The 25,605-nt window shown below is 41.4% G+C and overlaps 1 protein-coding gene across 1 annotated transcript in view; it reads left to right on the forward strand.

Annotated features, from left to right (window-relative positions):
- The window catches only part of LOC120941176 (polyamine-modulated factor 1-binding protein 1-like), a 512,202-nt gene that overhangs the window by 438,704 nt on the left and 47,893 nt on the right, over window positions 1-25,605 (forward strand). The window contains exons 23-24 of the mRNA XM_040354465.1: window positions 16,271-16,364; window positions 20,499-20,560. Coding sequence (XP_040210399.1) covers window positions 16,271-16,364; window positions 20,499-20,560 — 156 coding nt within the window. The remainder of the gene's footprint in view (window positions 1-16,270; window positions 16,365-20,498; window positions 20,561-25,605) is intronic.

A 25,605-nucleotide genomic window follows, 5' to 3' on the forward strand; every position in this document is an offset into this window, starting at 1 on the left:
TGTAGTGTGAACCGGGCACTTATGCAAGCTGTCATTTCTTCAGTGTTGTCACATGAAAAGATATAATTGAATATTTACAAAAAACGTGAGGGGTGTACTCACTTTTGTGAGATACTGTATATCTATAGCACTAAGTATCAAGTATTGTTGGACAGAAAATGAATTTAGCAATCACATGCTGTTCAACAAATAGGCACACTTTTTTTTATTAATTTAAAGACCGTCTTTTTTTAGCACAAAAAATACTTTAAAATTCCTGAGTAACGAGAGAAAAAGAACACTTATTTTATTGCTTTTATGAGCCCACTTGTGTCTTAATCAGCATATGAATCCCTGGTCATTTAGTAATCTTCCAAGTGCCCAGGTGGTGGGACAACTATATACTGCAAGGTTATCCTACTGTTGACATTAAGCCACGTGTAATCATTCAAATTACAGCTGTCTTTTGTTTTTAATTTACTGAATATTAAAGAAAAAAAATGCAAGCGCCTTTTCACCAGCCTTCTTTCATTAGACTACTTTTTCCTTTTACATTCGATGTTAGCTGTATTGTAATAAAAAAAACAATAATCACTATAATCATGATATCTAGTTATCATAGTATGCCTGCAAGATTTTTTTTGCACTTTATTGCAAGATCCACTGAAATAATTATTCTGTAATACTGCCATACGGTGGAGCCGCTATGCAGAGTACTAATAATGATGGGTTGGGTAGAAAAACCTGACAAGTCCCAATTCAACCTGTCTACATCAAACACATCCCGAAAAGTGGCAGGCTAAATTAAACCGTTGATCCTACATACAGTATGCCTGTCTGTCTTCTCCCAAGATTTATGTACAATCCTAAATAAATAGCTCCCTTAACTACAGGAAAAACCCGGTTTGTTGCCTTAATATTGTTTTTTTTCTTCGGCGATATTAATCTCATGAATTTCTGGTTTGTCGTTTTCCTTTTGTAGTCATAACTGTGCCTTTTGTTACCCAGGATCAGATTCTGAATTAAAATAAGATGCGTGCATCACAGAGAATCAAATGAAAGGGGCCAGTCTCTGGGGAACTGTGTAATCCCTTTTTTTAGAGCCGAGCTCTCCACCAGCCTTTAACATATTCACAGCTTATAACAACATACGAAATGGTGTATGTTGTAACCCAATATCAAGCAGATCTATCCTCCTTAGCATGTTTATTTTATGACTACATTGCAATTGAAATATACCAGGAGTATGATAATATGTGCATAGACTAAATAGGTTGTGTTTATCCTTAGCAGTAATTCTGCACAAGTATAAAACAGAAAATCTGTTTTATTTTTTCCCTATTTTTTCTCTTCCCCTCCTATAAACCAGCAAGGGCAAATGACAGCCATGCCTGATGGCTGATATCTTTTATGGTACAGCTGTGACATATTTTATGCATCATAACGAATGATCAAAGATGTCTCTAGAGTCATTCTGTCATGGAATTTTACCCTGTCCCCAGTATATTTCTTTAAACCAAGAAGAATACGAAGTGAGGATAGTTAGCTCATTCTGCCTTCTGATAAAACAGAAAGAGCAATATTTGAAGGTTATGTTTTACTTCTGCTTTCATTATCTATACTGTTTTATTTTGTTTTTTTCTTTACTAATCCAGAACCTTAGGTCACTGATTCTCAATGCATAGTACAGCATTTCATCATATAGTTGTTTGCCACATGTGTACTGTTTTCCATTCACATACAGTCATAGCTGGAAACTTTGCATGTATCTTCACTCTTGTGCTTCTTCAAAGGCTCAGCACTATCACAATTGATATTAGGGTTATGGGTGGCCTGATACTGCTGCAGTTATCTCATGTTGTTTATGGTCCCATGGCACTTGCTTGTAGTCTTATTTCTCCAGCTGCAGCTAGAGAAACCTCAATGAACATGCAAAAATAGATAAATAGTATAGTGGGTGGGCAAAGCTAACAATTTAAATCCTCAGTACGTTAATGCAAATGTTACAGTAAACTTTTATTGTGATTATTCATCAATGAAAGGGAAATTTCTCTTTAAATGTTTATTAAACCATCAAATAGAAGACTGTAAACAGGTAATAAGTTATAACACCTGTATGGAAAACCAAGCTGATGACCCTGAGGTTTGTGGATTAAATGGCATTAGACACTGAGATGCACATACAAATTTGAAATCTTAGGGTGAAATTCAAATTACTCTCACATGCAGGAGCAATAAAGATGCTGAGGAACTATTATATACCCAGAATGCTATCTTCTTTATCATGTTAAAAGTTAGCAGTGAGCAGGCTGCATGGTAAGATAGGCCATCTACCCCCCTACCCATCCATACATCCATCTTCTGTTATGTGTGATTTAGCCGTAGATGCTTTGGTTTCTTTTAAGTTAATTTTAAGATAATCAATATAATAGAAGCATATAGGGCAGTGATGGCGAACCTTTTTGAACCCGAGTGCCCAAACCGTGACTCGAAACCCACTTATTTCTTTCAAAGTGCCAACACAGAATTAAACCTACCAGCAGCTCTGTACAGAGGATGGGACTGATCATCCCTCTGAATGAGCCCTAAGGGACCAAAAACGTATGTTTCTGGCCAGAATAAAACATGTTTTTTTAAAGGAATGCGTTCCGCTCAGAATGCTGGGATCAGAATGCGTTCCGCTCAGAATGCAGGGATGAGGAGTGTGTTACGCTCAGAATGTTGGGATCAGGAGTGTTTTGCGCTCAGAATGTTGGGATCAGGAGTGTGTTACGCTCAGAATGCTGGGATCAGGAGTGTGTTACGCTCAGAATGTTGGGATCGGGAGTGTGGTACGCTCAGAATGCTGGGATCAGGAGTGTGTTACGCTCAGAATTCTGGGATCAGGAGTGTGTTACGCTCAGAATTCTGGGATCAAGAGTGTGTTGCGCTCAGAATGCTGGGTTTAGGAGTGTGTTACGCTTAGAATTCTGGGATCAGGAGTGCGTTACGCTCAGAATTCTGGGATCAGGAGTGCGTTACGCTCAGAATGCTGGGATCGGGAGTATGCTACGCTCAGAATTCTGGGATCAGGAGTGCATTATGCTCAGAATGCTGGGATTAGGAGTGTGTTGGGCTCAGAATGCTGGGATTAGGAGTGTGTTAGGCTCAGAATGCAGGGATGTGGAGTGTGTTACGCTGAGAATGCTGGGATCATGAGTGTGTTACGCTGAGAATGCTGGGATCAGGAGTGTGTTACGCTCAGAATGCAGGGATTAGGAGTGCGTTACGCTCAGAATGCAGGGATGCATTTGCTGGGCATTGGGTATACCCAGCCATACATTCCATGATTATATGGTTACTGCACGATTGTTTGGGTATGTGGATGCATAACGGCGCCTAGATGTTTTTGTTTTAGGCAACATTGTCTTTTTAGATGGTTGTAGGTGGAAAAGCATCTTTTTGTATTTGACCTGTTTTAATTCATTGTCATTTAATTTCCCATCATTTTTGTTTTCTATTTTTATGATTGCTATATCCCTGTGGCTCTATTTTGTGGCATCTTGACCATTCCTTCTCCCTGGCACAGTTCTTCTCCCTTTTATGCAGCTTTTTGGCCACTGAGCCCCACCTTTTGGATAGTGAGTGGATGAGCTCTCATTAATATTTGTATTCCACAATGTGGAATACAAATATTAATGAGAGCTCATTGATATTTGTATTCCACAATGTGGTTCCCAGTTTTCTATTTTTTGTTCATATAACCATCTCACCTGTCTCCAGTGTTTAACGATCTGGCAGCTCATTCCCACCCGCACATCACCCATGATCTTTTCCAGCCGTCAGGGAGCCGTGTTCTCTCAGGCACGCAAATCACAGACACCGCTGGCCCCAGAGATTCGTGGGAGATGTAGTTTGATGGGGGGGTGCGGTGTAGACAAAATGGCGTCTATGACTGGATTTGTGTGTGTGCGCATGCACGTCACCACTGGCCATTTCTACTTTGTCATGCCCACTCAGACACATCGCCGCAAGCCAAGGGAGCTGTGGGAGATGTACTTTGCGGTGCGGTGCGGTGCGGTGTGTACCGATTTCAGTGTTTAAGTGTGTTTCTCAATTTTTTCTGGCTTGCCCACAGAGAGGGCTCGATGTGTCGGCAGCGGCACGCGTGCCACGGGTTCGCCATCACTGATATAGGGTATATTTATAAAGCATTAAATGTTCAAAAAAAATGAAAATTCTAAACAAAAAATGTAAACAAAGGCTATGCTGGCAAGAATGATCAACTATATACCACCTCAGTTAGTGCATTGTGGTCTGACTTTGACCCGGGTTGAGTAACTTTTTTTCACATCAGAATTGCTTCCCTCTCGACACAAGTCTATGGAAAACAAAAAGCAGCTGAAGCAGCTTAAAGGATAGGTTCACCTTTTAAGAACATGTAACATTTTCCACCAGCCACAGCCTCTTCTCCAACCTCCCCAGTGACAGCAAGAGGGCACCTTCTGTGGGTGCCAGCTGTTACCTGAAAATAACGTGCCGGGCTCCACTTGCCTGGCTGTGTCATTCATTCAGTGCTATGTGAATGGGAAACTTCAAGTGCCGACAGCCTTTGTGGCTGTCGGCTTGTAGTTTTAAAGAACCATCATGGCACTGTTGAGTGCTTTGGTAGTTAACTCTCTCTCCCTGTCAGTATGTATTGAGCAGTAAGATGCAAAGACAAGTCTGCAGGAGTCCTGCATGGGACATGTGGATGGAATGCTTTACAAATTCCAGGTAAAAAAACAATAATAGCAAATTTTTTTTTTTAAATGTGATCTAATCTTTTAAATTCAAGTCTTCTGCACCTGTAATGATTGATCTTAAGAGCGTCTCTTACTGATGTCAAAAGCAACCTATTTGCCTATCAAAGCCATTGACACAAGTTCTTGATATGATAAAAACCACGTAACCCTGACGGGAACAAACTAGGTGAAGCATATATAAACATGTTGCGCTTACCTACCCTGTGCTAAATGCATGGGTGGTACCCATTGGGTGCTGCCATGGGTATGCTATGGAATGTACCATGTCAGGCTCCAAAGAGCGGAACACTAAATAGAAAATTGGGGATTATGGACTTTAAAGGCACTTATAGCACTTAAAAAAATAGTTCCAATTTTTATTAACAGCGTTAAAATCCTAATACAAAAATATCAGTTTTGATGTAAAATATGATCTAAAATTTCATTAAGTACTAAGGGCCAGATTCACATAGAAGAGCGGCGGCGTAACGTATCGTAGATACGTTACACCGCCGCAATTTTTCATCGCAAGTGCCTGATTTACTAAGCACTTGCGATGAAAACCTACGCCGGCGGCCTCCGGCGCATGGCGGGCCAATTTAAATGGGCGTGTGCCATTTAAATTAGGCGCGCTCCCGTGCCGGACCTACCACGCATGCTCCTTTTCCGAACTTCCGTCGTGCATTGCGCGCGGTGACGTAATTTTTTCGAACGGCGACGCGCGTAGCGTACTTCCGTATTCCCGGACGGCTTACGCAAACGACGTTAAATTTTGAATTTCGACGCGGGAACGACGGCCATACTTTAGACAGCAATACGCTTGCTGACTAAAGTTAGGGCACCAAAAACGACGACTAACTTTGCGACGGGAAACTATACTAGCGGCGACGTAGCGAACGCGAAAAACCGTCGTGGATCCGCCGTAACTCCTAATTTGCATACCCGACGCTGGTTTACGACGCAAACTCCCCCCAGCGGCGGCCGCGGTACTGCATCCTAAGATTCGACAGTGTAAAACAATTACACCTGTCGGATCTTAGGGATATCTATGCGTAACTGATTCTATGAATCAGTCGCATAGATAGAAACAGAGATACGACGGCGTATCAGCAGATACGCCGTCGTATCTCCACTGTGAATCTGGCCCAATATCACAAACTAAGTGTGGTCCCCTTCAGATAATATTTACTGCACACAGGAGTTCCTCTGGGTTCCACTTTCCATCAAAGTATTAAAGCTTTACATGTTTCACGACATAGTCGCTTCTTCAGGAGCCTGTAATATGTCTATTTAAAAAGAAAAATACATTTTGAGTACACGATTGAATGCAAGTATACAATATATACTTTCATCTACCAGGGTGATGGCAAAGAATGACACGTATGTAGACTAAATTGTAGGTTCATACTTTATTTTATAGATATACAGTATATATATATATATATCTATCTATCTATATATATCTATCTATCTATCTATCTATCTATCTATCTATCTATATATATATATATATATATATATATATATATATACACATATACATGACATGCATGCTCCAATTAGGAATTATTGCGGTCCACTTATATCATAAATTTTAGTACCTCCCACCTAGGACGGGCAATAATCCTTTAAGTGAAGGTCAACTGCACCTGCATTGATTGATCTTAGAAGCATCTAATACTGATGTCAAAAGCAACCGTCATTTACCCATCAAAGCCATTGACACAAGTTTTTTCTATGATAAAAAAACAAGTGACCCTGATGGGAACAAACTAGGTGAAGCATATACAAACATACAAATATAGACTTTTCCTCCACATATACAAACATGTTACACTTAACTGTTCTGTGCAATGGAATTACACAGAGTGGCTGCAGACCTCCTATTCTGAGGTCCCCTGTTGACACTCTTTTCCCCTCCTCTTCTCTGTTTGTCACCATAGCAAGCCACTTGCTATGGGGCAGATGTGCAGGCTCACTCCCAAACCAGGCTGTGTGCATCCATGATCTCTCCTCACAGGATTTAATTAACAGCAGCAGGAGCCAATGGCTTATTGCTGCTGCCTCTCTGTCCTGTAAATACAGGGATAGAGATGAAAGAGCCACTACATACAGGCACAGTGCTGCATCGAGTAAGGACTTGGGTACGGTGCCTTGAAAAAATATTCATACCCCCTTGATATATTCCACATTTTGTCATGTTACAACCAAAAACGTAAATGTATTTTATCTGGATTTTATGTGATAGACACACACAAAGTGCCACATAATTGTGAAGTGAAAGGAAAATGATAAATGGTTTTCAATTTTTTTTACAAGTAAATATGTGAAAAGTGTGGGGGGCATTTGTATTCAGTCCACCTGAGTCAATACTTTGTAGAACCACCTTTCACTGCAATTACAGCTGCAAGTCTTTTGGGGATGTCCCTACCAGCTTTGCACATCTAGAGAGTGACATTTTTGTTCATTTTCTTTCAAAATAGCTCAAGCTTTGTCAGAATGGATGGAGGATGTCTGTGCAGTCTCAAGTCTGCCCTGTATTTGGCTCCATTCATCTTCCCATCATCTCTGACCAGCTTTTCTGTACATTCTGAAGCAAAGCATCCCCACAATATGATGTTGCCACCACCATGTTTCACGGAGGGGATGCAGTGTACGTTTTCCATCACACATAGCATTTTGCTTTTAGGCCAAAAAGTTTAATTTTGGTCTCATCTGAGCAGAGCACCTTCTTCCACATGTTTGCTTTGTCCACCACATGGCCTCTTGCAAACTGCAAATAGGACTTATGGCTTTCTTTCAACAATGGCTTTCTTCTTGTCACTCTTCCATAAAGACCAGATTTGTGGAGTGCATGACTAATGGATGTCCTTTGGACAGATTATCCCACCTTTAAATGTGGATCTCCACAGCTTCTCCAGAGTTAACATGGGGCTCATGGAATATTTCTCTGATTAATACTCTCCTTGCCCAGCCTATCAGTTTAGGTGGACGGCCATGTCTTGGTAGGTTTGCAGTTGTGCCATACTCCTTTTCATTTTCTGATGATGAATTGAACAGTGCTCTGTGAGACGTTCAAAGCTTGGGATATTTCTTTATACTCTAACCCTGCTTTAAACTTCTCCACAACTCTATCCCTGACCTGTCTGGTGTATTCCTTGTCCTTCATGATGTTGTTTGTTCACCAAGGTTCTCTAACAAACCTCTGAGAGCTTCACAGAACAGCTGTATTTATACTGAGATTAAATTACACACAGGCGGACTCTATTTACTAATTAGGTGATCTCTGAAGGCAATTGGTTCCACTGGATTTTAGTTAGGGGTATCAGAGTAAAGGGGGCTGAATACAAATGTGTGCCACACTTTTCAGATATTTATTTGTAAAAATATTTTAAAACCATTTATCATTTTCCTTCTAATTCACAATTATGTGCCACTCTGTGTTGTTCTATCACATATAATCCCAATAAAATACATTTACGTTTTTGGATGTAACATGACATAATTTGGAATATTTCAAGAGGTATGAATACTTTTTCAAGGCAATGTAATTGTTTAGGGGGGTGAGGGGGCGATACTGCTACTGGGACATTTTTTTACATTAAACGCAGAGAGTGAATTATGGTAAAAAATGTCTTGGCTTTAGAACCAATTTGATATATGCACAGGCCAGTGTGAGTGCAGAGTACACTGTGAATGAAAGTTGGGGTTGTTTTGCTGTGGAAACTGCAATGATACAGGCTTCCAGGAGGACACTTGCTGTTCAACTTTAATAAATGGAGTACATCTTTGTATTAGCCATTATTACACAAGCTCCCTCTGGCTTTTGTCACCTTTTTCAAGAATCCGTAAAGTGCATACATTTATTGTTTGTATTTTCTAATGCTGTATAAACATGTTCCAAAAATCCCTTATGTTTATAAGTAATTTAAACATGAGCTTAGGTTTGTTTCAAATGTGATTTATTATTTGCTTCAGTTTTAATCAGTAATTCTGTATTTATTTTAGCAGCACAAAATCTCCCCTGAAGCTGTCAAATGTATCCTTAGGGATACACAAAGCTTTGGTTCCAAAATCCTGCTGTAAACAAAAGAATGCAGAAATTAGAATAATGAATCAAATAATTGTCATAGTAAACATTTGTATAAAAAAGAAGAATAGCTTTGAAGAAGTGATATCTTGGTGGTTAACATGCAGAATACATATTGCCAGTTTTTGGTGTGCTAAACGCTCAAGCATCACAATTTGGGCTTTTATTTAGTGAGTGATATTTGCAAGCGATAATGTATATAATTAATGCTTAATAATTCTAGGTGGGGTTATACTTCTTAACTTTTCACTCGCAAATTGATCACAGGTTCAAGGCTGTAATCACCCCCAGACCTTTCCTTAACCACTTGCTTACTGGGCACATATACCCCCTTTCTGCCCAGGTGAAATTTCAGCTTACGGCACTGCGTCGCTTTAACTGACAATTGCGCGGTCGTGCGACGTGGCTCCCAAACAAAATTGGTGTCCTTTTTTCCCCACAAATAGAGCTTTCTTTTGGTGGTATTTGATCACCTCTGCGGTTTTTATTTTTTGCGCTATAAACACAAAAAGAGCGTCAATTTTGAAAAAAAAATAATATTTTTTACTTGTTGCTATAAATAGCCCAATTTTTTTATTTTTTATTTTCTCAGTGTAGGCTGATACGTAGGGGACAGAATTATTATTTTTTATTATTATTTTTTTTACTAGTAATGGTGGCGATCTGCGACATTATGGCGGACACATCGGACACTTTTGACACATTTTTGGCACCATTCACATTTATACTGCGATCAGTGCTATACATATGCACTAATTACTGTATAAATGTGACTGGCATTGAAGGGGTTAACACTAGGGGGTGAGGAAGGGGTTAAATGTGTACCCTGCATAGTGTTACTAACTGTGGGGGAAGGGGACTGACTGGGGGAGGTGACCGATCTGTGTCCCTATGTACAAGGGACACAGATCGGTCTCCTCTCTCCCTGACAGGCGCTCGCGGGTGCCTGGTGGACATCGCGGCCGCCAGGCACGCGCATTGGCAGCTCGCGTACCTCCCAGTGGCCAGGAGGAGTGGAGGCCGTAAAAAGACGGCCTCCCAGAGATTTAGAGCCACCCTGCGGCTGTAAAAAGTCGTACGTCATCAGAAGGATCTTAAAGACTGTGACAGCATGTATAGTAACTTCACTTATAGCCTTGTGCACTCTTTTATCTATGGTGGCTGGACGAATTGTGGATTTTTTTTTTAAACATTGAGCGGTATGACTATTTCAGCAGAATGTGGACAATATTAACCACTTCAGCCCTGGAAGGATTTGCCCCCTTAATGACCAGAGCATTTTTTGCGATACGGCACTGCGTCGCTTTAACTGATAATTGAGCAGTCGTGCGACACCGTACCCAAACAAAATGTATAGGTTGCATTAAGGTGAAAATACGCAAAGCTTTACAACCCCTTTTAGGTAGAGATATGTTGAAAGGAGTAAAAAAAAATAGTTATATAATTTAAAGTTTGTAATTGTCATTTAGGAAAACAAGGTTGTATACTTAGGCTAGCCATGCAGGAGAATGAGCACTGTATAGTTGAGACTGACAAATGTTCCAGCCCAGTTCAGTACAGTGGTTAGGAAAAAAAATACTGATATATTTTAGCTGTATCTTTTCTCACTAAGAGCTTGGAAGGTATAAATCAATAGGTTTGCCCAGTTACCTAGTTACCTCCCCCCCCCCCCCGCCATAGTTCAGCCACGAAAGTTATATACAAAGAATGTGACCTACCCATACGTCAGCACGCAGGGCCGATAGGCACTGTCACGGGGAATATAAAAATACCTGGGTTTGGTTCAAGGCAGGTTCACAGAATAGACTAAATTTTGGGTGCTGAATCTGAACCTTATTGAAGTCAATAGGAGATAAATGCTAGAAAAACAGTAATGCCCATTTTCTAGGCTAATATGTAAGGGATTGTCAAACAAATGGCATTTTGGACTGGGTGTACTACACTGGGAACATGTACATAAATCCATTTGGTAGGGATCTGTGATTTTAATATTGCTTTACTGGCAAAATTCAAAATGCAAAATTCATTTAAATAACATGCCCAAGGGATACCCTTAAACTGCATGTGAAATGGTGCATCTTTATGATATTTACAACCTACTGCAAAAAAAGGAAAGAAAATTTTGTTTAAAGCAGACTTTAACTGTATCTGAGTACCACAGACTGAAAAAGTTATTTAACTTGTAATATTCAAAGCAAACCTACCTATCCATCCATGCTTTATTTTATTGAGAAATCACATTAAAAAACACCCCCTAGCATTTCTAGCATCAGGTATCTTTGTGTAAGGGAAAATGATTCATGTAATCTCATCAAGAAAAGTGCAGCACTAAAAAAAAATTGATATATGATATAAATAGTCCATAATTATGAAGTCCCAGGTGAATCAGATATACATGTCTTGAACTTCCAAAAGTCTGTGACGTCAGTACAGTGTGCCGAAACAATCACCAAAGTGTGAATTAATAAGTGCCTGAAATTCAATATAGTCCACAGTGCTCCTTAGTGGCAGCAACCCTTCACCAATAATATGCACTCACCAGAGATAAAACCTTTAGAAGCCTTTTATCAGTATCCTGAAGCTTGGCATAGTGATGGGCGAATAGGGAGAACACCACAGGAAGTCAGCACTAGGTAAAAAAGCTCACGCAGAGGAGCCCCAAAACTCTTATATGGTGTAGTATTAACCACTTGACCACTGGGCACTTAAACCCCCTTAATAACCAGACCAGTGTTCAGCTTTCGGTGCTCTCACATTTTGAATGACAATTACTCAGTCATACAACACTGTACCCAAATGAAATTTTTGTCCTTTTTTTCCCACAAATGGAGCTTTCTTTTGGTGGTATTTAATCACTGTTGGGTTTTTTATTTTTTGTGCTATAAAAGAAAAAAGACTGAAAATTCTGTAAAAAAATGAAATTTTCTTTGTTTCTGTTATAAAATTTAGCAAATTCGTAATTGTTCTTCATAAATTTTGGCCAAAATTTATACTGCTACATATCTTTGGTAAAAATAAGTACAAATTGGTGAATATTATTTGGTCTTTGTGAAAGTTATAGCGTCCACAAGCTATGGTGGCAATATCTGAAAATTGTGCGGGGGTATTGCAGAGTATTGCGTGGGGGTATTGCAGAGTATTGCGCGGGGGTATTGCAGAGTATTGCGCAGGGGGTATTGCAGAGTATTGCGCAGGTGGTATTGCAGAGTATTGCGCAGGGGGTATTGCAGAGTATTGCGCAGGGGGTATTGCAGAGTATTGCGCAGGGGGTATTGCAGAGTATTGCGCAGGGGGTATTGCAGAGTATTGCGCAGGGGGTATTGCAGAGTATTGCGCAGGGGGTATTGCAGAGTATTGCGCAGGGGGTATTGCAGAGTATTGCGCAGGGGGTATTGCAGAGTATTGCGCAGGGGGTATTGCAGAGTACTGCGCAGGGGGTATTGCAGGGATGGCTGAGCAGGGATGGCTGGATCTGTGACTGCAATAGTCACAGATCCAGCCCACAGCGCTACTGTCACCCGCTCTCTCTCCTCTCACAATGTACCAAGAGGTACTGACGCCGGTTTATTTACATGTGATCGCTCCGTCAGTGGTGCACCGGGTCCTCTGGACCCGGCGGTAACGGACACTCCCGGACGTCCTCCCAGAGTTAAGGAACCGCCTTGTAGCTGTAATTCGGCTATGAGGCGGTGATTAAGTGGTTAATAGTATCGCTGCAGCATAGAAACATATAAATGCCAAAAAATGTACAAATAAAAATACCGCCGCCCTGTGCACGGGGGCTCGGCTGTAAAGGTGTCAGTACGTAGGCCTTACTGACGCATTTCATGCAACAGCACATTCTCAAGGGATCTGCCTTGAGATATGCAGATCCCTTGAGAACAAGCTGTTGCAAGATCTATGGTTCAATAATGGGTGGGGGGAAGGGCACATGCTCATTCTTTCCCCTTTCCTGGACTGCCAGTCTGTATGCTCATATAAGGACCTGTTATTAATTATTAGGGGGGCCTCCAGTTATTATTATTTTTTTCAAGGGGTTAATTTGTGAGAACTCCAAACAAAAAAGAATGGCAGTCTAGTATAAATATGGAGCGACCACAAGTCTTTTTTTTCACAATCCCCACTCCTATGTTTGCTGTCAACCAGGAATCCCCAGATGACAGTAGAATGGCTTCGGACTTCCCAATAACCAGCTGGAGGGGAAGCTGTAACATTTTGCTGCCGGAGGTTTGTCTCAGCTGAACTAAATTGCTGTTTACCAAAACTCCTAACAAGCAATAGGTTTGGACCGAATCAGCAGCTCATGCCTACTTATACAGTATCTCACAAACGTGAGTACACCCCTCACATTTTTGTAAATATTTTATTATATCTTTTTATGTGACAACACTGAAGTGACACTTTGCTACAATGTAAAGTAGTGAGTGTACAGCATGTATAACAGTGTAAATTTGCTGTCCCCTCAAAATAACTCCACACACTATTGCAAGCTCTAACGAGCAGGGCCATCTGATCCCTCCTGTATTGAATTGTATTGTAACTGTACTGTCTGCCCCCATGTTGTAAAACGCTGCACAAACTGTTGTCGCTATATAAATACCGTATTATAATAATAATAACACACAGCCATTAATGTCTAAACCACTGACAACAAATGTGAGTACACCCCTAAGTGAAAATGTCCAATGTGGGCCCAAAGTGTCAATATTTTGTGTGGCCACCATTGTTATCCAGCACTGCCTTAAGTCTCTTGGCCATGGAGTTCACCAGAGCTTCACAGGTTACCACTGGGGTCCTCTTCCACTCCTCCATGATGACATTGCAGAGTTGGTGGATGTTCCACCTCCAGTTTGAAGATGCCCCACTGATGCTCAATAGGGTTTAGGTCTAGAGACATGCTTGGCCAGTCCATCACCTTTACCCTCAGCTTCTTTAGCAAGGCAGTGGTTGTCTTGGAGGTGTGTATGTGATTGTTATATTGGAATACTGCCCTGCAGCTCAGTCTCTGAAGGGGGGAGATCATGCTCTGCTTCAGTATGTCACAGTACATATTGGCATTCATGGTTCCCTCAATAAACTGTAGCTCCTCAGTGCCAGCAGCACCCATGCAGCCCCAGACCATGAAACTCCCACCACCACCCTTGTCTTTGTACTCCTCACCTGGTTGTCACCACACACGCTTGACACCATCTGAACCAAAATACATTTATCTTGGTCTCATCAAACCACAGGACATGGTTCCAGTAATCCATGTCCTTAGTCTGCAAGCATTCTTGTGCATCATCTTTAGAAAACTAAATTTGATGCAGTGTGTGGCGTATAGTCTGACCGCTGACAGGCTGACCCACCAAACCTTCAACCTCTGAAGCAATGCTGGCAGCACTCGTATGTCTATTTCCCAAAGACAACCTCTAGATATGACGCTGAGCATGTGCACTCAACTTCTTCTGTTGACCATGGCGAGGCCTGTTATGAGTGGAACCTGTCCTGTTAAACGGCTGTACAGTCTTGGCCACCGTGCTGCAGCTCAGTTTCAGGGTCTTGGCAATCTTTTTATAGCCTAGGCCATCTTTATGTAGAGCAACAATTATTTTTTTTCAGATCCTCCGAGAGATTTCTTTGCCATAAGGTGCCATGTTGAACTTCCAGTATGAGAGAGTGAGAGCGATAACACCAAATTTAACACACCTGCTCCCCATTCACACCTGAGACCTTGTAACACTAATGAGTCGCATGACACCGGGGAGGAAAAAATAGCTAATTGGGCCCAATCTGGACATTTTCACTTAGGGGTGTACTCACTGTTGTTGCCACGGGTTTAGACATTAATGGCTGTGTGTTGAATTATTTTGAGGGGACAGCAGATTTACACCGTTATACAAGCTGTACACTCACTACTGTACATTGTAGCAAAGTGTCATTTCTTCAGTGTTGTCACATGAAAAGATAGAATACAATATTTACAAAAAAGTAAGGGGTGTACTCACATTTGTGGGATACTGTAGCTCTGTTTTCACTCCTAGAAGCATAATTAAGTGGTAAGGGGAGTAAAGTTAAGGTGAGTATATGTTTCTGTGGACGTTTGCATTGAAGTGAACTTGTTATTTTGTCCTGAATGAGCAAATTACAGATTTACTTAAAATTTTGTGCTGCCTGCAGTTTAAGTTACTTCAATTCAATTCTTGACTACAGCTAATGGAGATCGTTTTGTGCATACATAGAATGACTACTTGCCTGGGATGCTTTTTAAAGTGTATTGTAAGGATATTAATATAAACCGTATTGTCTCAGCCAACAAGAATGTGCGAACCCATGTGGCTGAAAAACGGCATATAAATAATAGAGTACTGAAACGGGATGTTGGGAAAACATAAAACAAATAATGAATACACTGTTAATGCTCAAAAAGATGAATTTTGCAGGTCCGGCTTCATCCATGTCTATAAATGTTTCATATTCTACATTTGAGACAGGGGACTGCAACAATTTACAACAGGAAAGATTATGATGTCATCAAGTTATATTGAGAAGCTTTGTCTGTACTAAAGTGCTTTTATTAAAGTTTATTATATCAAACCTCTTTCTGATGCATTGGTTCTGTAGGACAATGCTGAAGTTGGACACACAAGATAGTTACTCAAAAAGTAATTTTATGTTGTAAAAAAACACAAAGAAATTATTATGAATAGCTGTGAAGGTTATAGTGTGTGGTTCCATAGATTGAAGAAATCACAGTCATATATATTTTGCATTTTTGCTTTTGTGTTTCTAATATACAATTTCTTTGGCCTTGCTGTTGATTTATAGTAAGCTTTCAATGTAAGTAGAAAACACAAATAATGCAAAGATGACTCTGGATACAGTACATGTGAGATGTAGCCCACTTCTCCAGTCAATGCTTTGCATCAAGTGTTTCATAGCAACTACAGAATTGTTGTAGTATGTTTATTTTAGGATCATTCTGATTTATGTTGCTGATGTGGTTAACCTTTCACATCCATGCCTCTTTGAGCATAGCATTAGCCTATGTTTTACGACTTGGTCTGTGTCTGCTAAACTCAGTACATATTTTCTTAGCAGATATGTTTTTCAGTGTGTTTTTTCAAATTATGCCCAACTTGCCTGACATTGGGACCTTCATGGCTCCAAAACGTTGCTGTATGTTTATCATGTGACCATGAAATAAAGCTTTGGACCATTTCAAAGAAATCCTGTGTGCTGATAAAATAGTCTTCACTAAGATAGACAGCAAGGTTGGGTAACAAAGGAATAGGGTTTAGGTTTCCTTTTTCGCTTTTATTTATTCTTGGAAATCTGTATATCATCCTTAAAAAAAAAAAAAATCTAATCCTATTTGAAATTATGTATACAGGTATGGTTTTGTTGCTTGTAATTATTGTTCTAAAAATGTATATACATTGTTTATTTTTTACTACAGCAATTTCCAGAAAAGAGAAGATGCATTGCTAGCTGTGGTTAATAACCTTAAAGTTGATTTGGAGAAAATTAAAAGGGAAAATGAACAATTGAAGGTAATGATAAGTTTATATAAAATGTTATCTAGAAAACCTTTAAAATAGGTAATACACTTTTGGTTGTTTTTACTATTTTAATTTGGAATAATCTAGCTGATGAGGGAAACAAGCAGGGCTTTTGCCAAAGTCCCAGGGGGACAGTGCCTGTGGCAGCAATGTAAAATAGGGCAGAACCGAGACCAAAGATTTTCCTGTATGTTGAGCGATCCTTCTTTTGAACCTCTTCATATCTGAAAGATGAATATCACACCTAATGCAAGATACTGCTTTCCATGCCTCCCCCTTAAAATTCACATTCTGCCTGTGTGTTATTGGGCCAGACTTTCCAGTTCAACAGCATCTCGCTTACCACCATCCCAAAGAGATTAGTATGGGGAAAAAACTCACTGATCATGATTTTTCAAACACCAGAAATTAATTAGTGTTTCATTTCCAATGATAACTTCTATAGCTTTACAGTTGATCGTTTCATTGAATGGTTATGCAAAGCTTAGAAAAGGCACAGGACTCAATATTTTAGGATAGTGATTAGGATTGGTGAATATGGAGCACTGGCTGCTGGCAGAACCAAAAGACCTTCCAGTGTCTCTCAAGTAGATGTCCTAAAGCTAAAAAAATGAACACAAATGTGCTCAAGCGCCCTGATAGTCTCCATATGAGCTCAAATCGAAAGTAAATATTGCTGATCACTTGTAAATGATTTTAGATGGTCAGTTTTAAATCATTCAAAACATTTGGGAGCCACGCACTCCATTTATCTACAGTTATTCGGTAGGTGTATTAGAATCAATTGTAAAATCCATCTACATGTTTGAAAGAATGTCCAAGATTTTTTTGTACCTGGATGTTTCCACAAGGTGGTTGCTTCTCTCAGACAGGGAGACCTATTATCCACCTTACACCATCACCCCCATTGCAGTTATTCTGACATAAAACACTGATCAGCTCTGATGAAGTAAGTGCGTGACTCCTGAAACATGTTGGCTTCCAGGACTTCATTCCTATATTATTTGATCGATTAGATTAGATTTACTACCTTACAAATACACATGTTCATCTAGAGATTCATATTTATAGGCTTCAGCAATGACTGCTTAACAAAACAAACAAGTCCTTGGTGAGAAATTAATCTTATATTAACATGTAAACATTTTCATATTATGTAAGTTAAAAACTTCTATTTTGATGATTTTATGTTATTTGAAGTAGCAGTATAATTTATTATGTCCTTTTAAAATTTGTGTTTTATTTTCTCCATTGTGTAAGGCTTGTCCAGCCAAGAAATGCAGAGGGGAAGGACATACGGGCCTTTGATTTGTGGACTATATAGAACAACTGTAGCTCTGTATGAAAAGCACAGAGAATATTATCTTTAGCAGTGTCTTCAAGTTTTAAAGCAGATTTATTTTGTATTTTTTTATATATCTGAAATGTTCATTAAGAGGTATTTGACTCATTAGGTTTGGTTGTACTTTCTGTGATATTTTCCCTTTCATTGAGATTGGAAGTACAGAGAGTGTGGCTATGAGAGCTGCAGCTCTCACACACAAAAGCCTCTATGATGTGTGTCTGCCCCTCTCTCTTCATTTCACCCAATCAAAGAAAACTTTGGCCCAGATTCTCGTAGAATGGCTTAAAACTGGGCGGGCGTAACGTATCTGATTTACGTTACGCCGCCGCAAGTTTTTCAGGCAAGTGCTTTATTTACAAAGCACTTGCGTGTAAAGTTGCGGCGGCGTAACGTAAATCACCCGGCGGAATTCAAATTCGGCGGGTAGGGGGCGTGTTTCATTTAAATGAAGCACGTCCCCGCGCCGAACAAACTGCGCATGCGCCGTCCCTAAAATATCCCGGCGTGCATTGCTCTAAATGACGTCGCAAGGTCGTCATTGGTTTTGACGTGGACATAAATTACGCCCAGCACCATTAACGGACGACTTACGCAAACAACGTAAATTTATAAATTTCGACGCGGGAACGATGGCCATACTTAACATTGGTTGCGCCTCATATACCCAGGGGCAACTTTACGCCGGGATAAGCCTAACGTAAACGTCGTAACTTTACTGCGTCGGCCACACGTACGTTCAGGAATTCGCGTATCTAGCTAACTTGCATACTCGACTGGGAAAACGACGGAGCCGACACCTAGCGGACAAAAAAAAATTGCATTTAAGATCCGACAGGGTAAGAGACTTGCGCCTGTCGGATCTAATGGATATCTATGCGTAACTGGTTCTAAGAATCAGTCGCATAGATACGACGGCCCAGATTAGGACTTACGACGGCGTACATGGTGCTGCGCCATCGTAAACCCTTTGAGAATCTGGGCCTCTGTTTCCTGTGAATGGTTTACTGAATATAAAGTGTTCTGTAAATAGGCAAGGGGAGGGGCAACTGGGCCTTAATGAATGTGTATATATTATGTAAATGATAGCAGTACTTCAACTGCATATACCTGCATATTAACAATGATAATTTACTAAGATTGTGATCAAAAGAGAAGAAGCATGTGGAAAAAGACCAGCATAAAAAGGAATCATTATTGACATATAGCCTTAATGTGCTGGTTTGACTTAAAGCGGAGCTCCACCCCAAAGGGGAAGCTCCACTTATCATCTTCCTCCCCCTCTGCTGCCACATTTGGCACCTTTTTGGGGGGGGGGGAGCAGGTACCTGGTTTTGACAGCTGTAGGCACCAGGTACCTGGTTTTGACAGGTACCAGCTCCCACTTACAGCTGAGTTTGCCCCATCTCCTTCTTCCCCCTGCAGCCGATCCATTCACAGAGCGATTAGCTCATGCACAGTAGGGAATCGGCTGTAAAGCCATAAGGCTTCACTGCTGGTTTCCCTTAATGGAGATGGCGATGGCAGCACCCAATAGCTGATTGAAAAAACGTCAATAGCATATTGAAAAAATGGTCGGGGGGAAGACACCGCTGGCTTCCTAGACAGGTAAGTGTCCTAATATTAAAATTCAGCAGGTACAGTATTTGTAGCTGCTGTCTTTTATTTTATTTTTTTACAATTTGCTGTTTATAGCATGTGTAAATAAAAAACAATCTGTTATGCTTTTTGAATTCATATGAAATTTACCCGGTTATGCATGGGGGAAAAAAAATCATTCCCCCCTAACTTTCATACTTGCCCTTTAAGCAGGCGTTGTGTTAAATCACTCTTAGGGTATATCTAATAGCATTTCCTTCACTAGGTGCAGTGGTTCCTTCCACCAGTTGCTACAGCACTGCAGAACATCTTAAAAAAGAAGTATGGACAAAGCAAACATTTATACTCACCTAGGTGGATGTAGCATCGATCCACAGTGATGAACTGAGGCATCAAACACTGCTGATCACTCAGTTCTCCCATTAAGCTCTAAACAGAGAGCTGTGACTGTCATTCACTGACTTTATGCTCTAAACCCTCAGCGCTCACTGGAGTGCTGGGCTGTGGAGGGCTGGCTTGGGCGGTGGATCCCATGATGGTCGGGATCTTTACTGAGCCAGGATTGGCTGAGTGAAGCATAAAGTCAGTTTGTTGTGCGCTCTTGTGACCTACAGGAGAAGTATTGCTAAAATAGCTTTAGCTATAATTTTTCTTTAAAGTGGAGGTTCCCCTAAAAATAAACTTTTAACATTGCATTTATGAGATTAATGACTATTAGAATCGGCTGTTTTTTAAAAAAAAAATACGTCCGTACATACCGTTTCCTATATTCCGAACGTCGGAGCGGCTCTATACGGCGCCTGCGCACCGACGTTCGGCTTCTTTCGGCATCTCGTGACGCGATGTATGCGTCGGTCAGATGCCTGTCAATCAAGTAGCCCCGACCATCATACCCGGAAGCGGCGGTGAGAACACATATAGGAAACGGTATGTACGGACGTATTTTTTTAAAAAAAACAGCCGATTCTAATAGTCATTAATATCATAAATGCAATGTTAAAAGTTTATTTTTAGGGGAACCTCCACTTTAAGCCCTGGAACTATATTGGTGGCATTAGGGATGGTGGATCAGTATTAGGCCTTGTGGTCATGCTCAGTTTTTCATCTGGTAACCGTTTTACAAACTAACTTTAAGTTTACATTACCTTTATGATTAAGCTGTTTCATCCTTTTTGTTTTTAAAGGAAAATTGTGTTGAACAGCAAGAACTGAATATGAAACTTAGAAGACAGCTGGAGACACAGGAGTAAGTCTTGCATACTTGTATTTCATCAACATTCAGTTTCATACTATGAAAACACCCTGGAGCAAAGCCTTTTGTAGGCAAATATGCTAATACAATCTGCTGTTATCTCTTTCTATGAGACAGACAAACCTGGTGAGTGAATAGCTATAAATGATTTGATGTGCAGCAAATACAGTATCTCACAAAATACAGCCCTGAAGAAATGACACTATGTTACAATGTAAAGTTGTGAGTGTCCAGCTTGTATAACAGGGTACATTTGCTGTCCCCTCAAACTAACTCAACACACAGCCAATAATGTCTAAACCACTGGCAACAAAATTGGGTACACCCCTAAGTGAAAATATCCAAATTGGGCCCAATTAGCCATTTTCCCTGCCCGGTGCCATGTGGCTCATTAGTGTTACCACTAGAGTGCCAAGACCCCGAAACTGAGCTGCAGAACAGTGGCCAAATCCATACAGCTGTTTAACAGGACAGGTTCCATTCAGAACAGGTCTCGCTATGGTCAACCAAAGAACTTGAGTGCACGTGCTCAGCGTCATATTCAGAGGTTGTCTTTGGGAAATAGACGTATGAGTGCTGCCAGCATTGCTGCAGAGGTTGAAGGGGTGGGAGGTCAGCCTGTCAGTGCTCAGACCATATGCTGCACACAGAATCAAATTGGTCTGCATGGCTGTCTTCCCAGAAGGAAGCCTCTTCTAAAGATGATGCACAAGAAAGCCTGCAAACAGTTTGATAAAGACAAGCTGATTAAGGATATGGATTACTGGAACCAGGTCCTGTGGTCTGATGAGATCAAGATAAACGTATTAAGTTCAGATGGTGTCAAGCATGTGTGGCGGCAACCAGGTAAGGAGTAAAAAGACAAGTTTATCTTGCCTACAATCCAGCATGTTGGTGGGGGGGTCATGGTCTGGGGCTGCATGAGAGCTGCCGCCACTGAGGAGCTACAGTTCATTGAGGGAACCCTGAATGCCCACATGTACTGTGATTAGGGGTGCAACGGATCACAGTTGTTTCGTGATCCGAACAGCTCACCCCCTTCGGATCGGCACACACTGTGATCCGCGGATTGCTGCGGCTCCAGAGCTAGGCCAAAGCCGCGGCTTTTCCTAATGCTATGGCCGCGGCTCCGGAGCTAGGCCGAAGCCGCGGCCTTTCCTAATGCTATGGCCCCGGCTCTGTAGCTAGGCCGAAGCCGCAGCCATTACATTAGGAAAGGCCGCGGCGGCGGCCCTCCTCTGTTTACACCCACAGAGGAGGAGCCAGCACTTGTGGGACACACCGCTGGGTCTGTCTGTACTACCCGGGGGGGGGTCTGTCTGCCTGTACTACCTGGGGGGTATCTGTCTGCCTGTACTACCTGGGGGTATCTGTCTGCCTGCACTACCTGGGGGGGATCTGTCTGCCTGTACTACCTGGGGGGGGGATCTGTCTGCCTGTACTACCTGGGGGGGTTCTGTCTGCCTGCACTACCTGGGGGGGGATCTGTCTGTCTGTATTTCCTGGGGGGGATCTGTCTGCCTGCACTACCTGGGGGGGATCTGTCTGCCTTGTACTACCTGGGGGGATCTGTCTGCCTGTACTACCTGGGGGGGCATCTGTCTGCCTGTACTACCTGGGGGGGGTGATCTGTCTGCCTGTACTACCTGGGGGGGATCTGTCTGCCTGTACTACCTGGGGGGGATCTGTCTGCCTGTACTACCTGGGGGGGATCTGTCTGCCTGTACTACCTGGGGGGGATCTGTCCCGATGCGGGTGTCTGCACCGAGGGGGTTCTTTACTGGGGGGGGACTATAGTTGGTGGGAGGGGGGGTGACACCATTTTTTTCTGCACCGGGTGACACCAACCCTAGTGACGCCACTGCAGTGGGGGAGATGTGGATATTACAGTGGGGGGGGAGAGATGTGGATATTACAGGGGGGGGGAGAGATGTGGATATTACAGTGGGGGGGAGAGATGTGGATATTACAGTGGGGGGGAGAGATGTGGATATTACAGTCGGGGGGAGAGATGTGGATATTACAGTGGGGGGGGATGTGGATATTACAGTGGGGGGGGGGGGGATGTGGATATTACAGTGGGGGAGAATTTTTTTTTTTTTGCCGATCCGAAAAATGATCCGATCCGAACCGTGAGTTTTTTGATCCGTTGCACCCCTAACTGTGACATACTGAAACAGAGCATGATCCCCTCCCTTCAGAGACTGGGCCGCAGGGCAGTATTCCAACATGATAACGACCCCAAACACAACTCCAAGGTGACCACTGACTTGCTAAAGAAGTTGAGGGTAAAGATAATGGACTGGCCAAGCATGTCTCCAGACCTAAACCCTATTGAGCCACTGTGGGGCATCCTCAAATGGAAGGTGGCGGAGCGCAAGATTTCTAACATCCACTAGGTCTGTGATGTCCTCATGGATGAGTGGAAGAGGACTCCAGTGGCAACCTGTGAAGCTCTGGTGAACTCCATGCCCAAGAGGGTTAAGGCAGTTCTGAGAAATAATGATTGCCACACAAAATATTGACACTTTGGGCCCAATTTGGACATTTTTACTTAGAGGTGTACACACGTTTGTTGCCAGCGGATTAGACAATAATGGCTGTGTGTTGGGTTATTTTAAGGGGACAACAAATGTACACTTTTATACAAGCTGTACACTCACTACTTTACATTGTAGCAAAGTGTTATTTCTTCAGTGTTGTCACATGAAAAGATATAATAACATTTTTACAAAAATGTAAAGGGTGTTCTCATTTGTGAGTTACTGTACATTGTTGTCCATCATATGGTAGGCCCTGCAGACACTCATCTAATACCGGAATGGTCAAAAAAAGTGAGTACATCCATTTGAGTTGTAACATGTTAGTAGGAAATATAAAACACTTGAAGATTAGGATTCTCTTGAATTGATGCTAAACATTTGTTTTGTAAATGTAATATCCACTATTTAACCATTTGCCTCCTATGTAACACATATGTGCTACAGCTTTAATACCCACATAGAACACACTTGCGTCCATTGATGGCTGAGGTTTCTATGATGAGCTTGCTCTCACTCCACAGTGACTGAGCTGTCATAGACAATTGCATTGTCATGTGCAGTCCTCCCCCCCCCCCCCTCAAGCATAAAGACGCAGTTAAAGGGATGATGGGGCTGGGCAGGAATGTGTTAAACATGTGTTACTACTATTTTTACGCTACTCTCATTTAATATCGAATAAGAATAATTTTTTGGCATGATACTATATAGAATGTATTTTCCTAAATCCACCATATCTTGTCATGCTTAAATCTGTTCATGGCTCCACCTGCACCATGCTGAGATTGAGTTCGATATTCTGGAAATGCAGTGTTAAGACACTGATTATATTACAACATTTTTTTTTAAACCACTTGGAGCTACTTTTCTCTAGTCAGTGGTCCAGCTTATAGACTCAAACAATGCCTACTGTTTCAAAAACATTTTAACAAAATATTGCTAAAATGAAACTGTGGGAAACATGAAAATCCTTTTCCTGATTGTGGTGAACAGGCAAGCCACTTCCCCCAAAGTAAAGGGAATGCCTGCGGCATTAGAAGTATTTTAAAGCGGTTGTAGACCTTTTTTTTTATAAATTAAAATAATAAACAGGTTTATACTTGCCTGCTCTGTGCAATTGTGTTGCACAGAGCAGCCTCAATCCTCCTTTTCTGAAATCCCCTGCCATCACTCTAGGCTCCTCCTCTTCTCCGTGTGCCAGATCATGGGTGCATTCTCAGGCTCCTGCAGACTGTCTGTGTAACTGTCTATATGCAAACTTACCAATGCCCTGGTAGTTCATTGAGAACTACAAAGTAAGGCTGTGGATACTTGTAGTTTATTCATTCAGAGAACTCTGAATGAATGACACGGCCACGTAGGCGAAGCCCCACATGGCCATGTTATTTTCAAATTGTGACAACAGGTACGGGGAGAGGCCCGCTGTCACAACTAGAAGGGGGATCAGGGAGGGGCTGCAGGAGTGGGTACATGTTCCACCCTTAAAATGGGGTGAAATTAACCTTTAATGCAGGGAATGCATTTAGGTAAAAGAAATCCCTTTAGAATCACTTTGAGCATGCCCAAGGAGACAGTTGGATGCACCTATGTCTATGCATATACCAACTGTTGCAATGTGAGTATTCCCATTGCTACTTCAGCAGGGCTGTGGATTACACTTGGATGACACATGCAATTAACTGGATGACATTTAGTTTGCTAAAGTTCTGTAAATCTTAAGCAACTGCCTTTCTGGTATACCTAACCCGAACACTGGGTGTGTCAGCACAGGTGTTTTTCGTTTCCATCAGGGCCATATGACAGGGTGACAATGCAGGAGCACAATTGGGAGTCAGTTGTCACCCATAACAGGAGTTGCTTGAACGTGAAGTTTTTTGGGAAGGATCAGCATGTGTTTCTTTGAAGAAAGATGTAATTTTAAAAGGATTGAAAATAACTTTTATATTTACAATAACATTTAAGTTTTTTTAAGATTTTAGTGATTGGGTCTAGATCTACTTAAAGTAAATAGTGTGTGTGTACTTATTAACCCAGCACTACCTTTTAGTATTTTTATGGTCTTTCCAGGTTAATGTAATATTTGTAAATGCCTACATATAAATCGTTACCTTTACTATTGCAATGATTTTATAGCAGTTTCTGATATAAGTGCTGTATGTTGAAACTAATGCAGCCAGTGAGAATTCTACTGCCATATTGCAATTAAGCATGTTCTCATTCTCAGCAATGTATTCGGCTCACTGCTGGAACCCTTAAACGAAGCCAGTAAATCTGACAAAATGCCGAATATTCATTCATCTCTGATAAATCACATCAAAGTTGTGAACTAAGCATAAATCTAGATAAAATTGAGCTTTTGAGAATTGCAAATTTAATACAATTTAATTGCAGGATTTTCACATCCCAGGAAAACTGCACTTTAGTAAATTGTGATCTTCATATTAAAGCACGCCAGGCTGAGAGTGCAGGGTTTTATTATAAAGATGTCAGTTAGTTTGA

Source organism: Rana temporaria, chromosome 5, assembly GCF_905171775.1.
Source record: "Rana temporaria chromosome 5, aRanTem1.1, whole genome shotgun sequence".
Taxonomy (NCBI): Eukaryota; Metazoa; Chordata; class Amphibia; order Anura; family Ranidae; genus Rana; species Rana temporaria.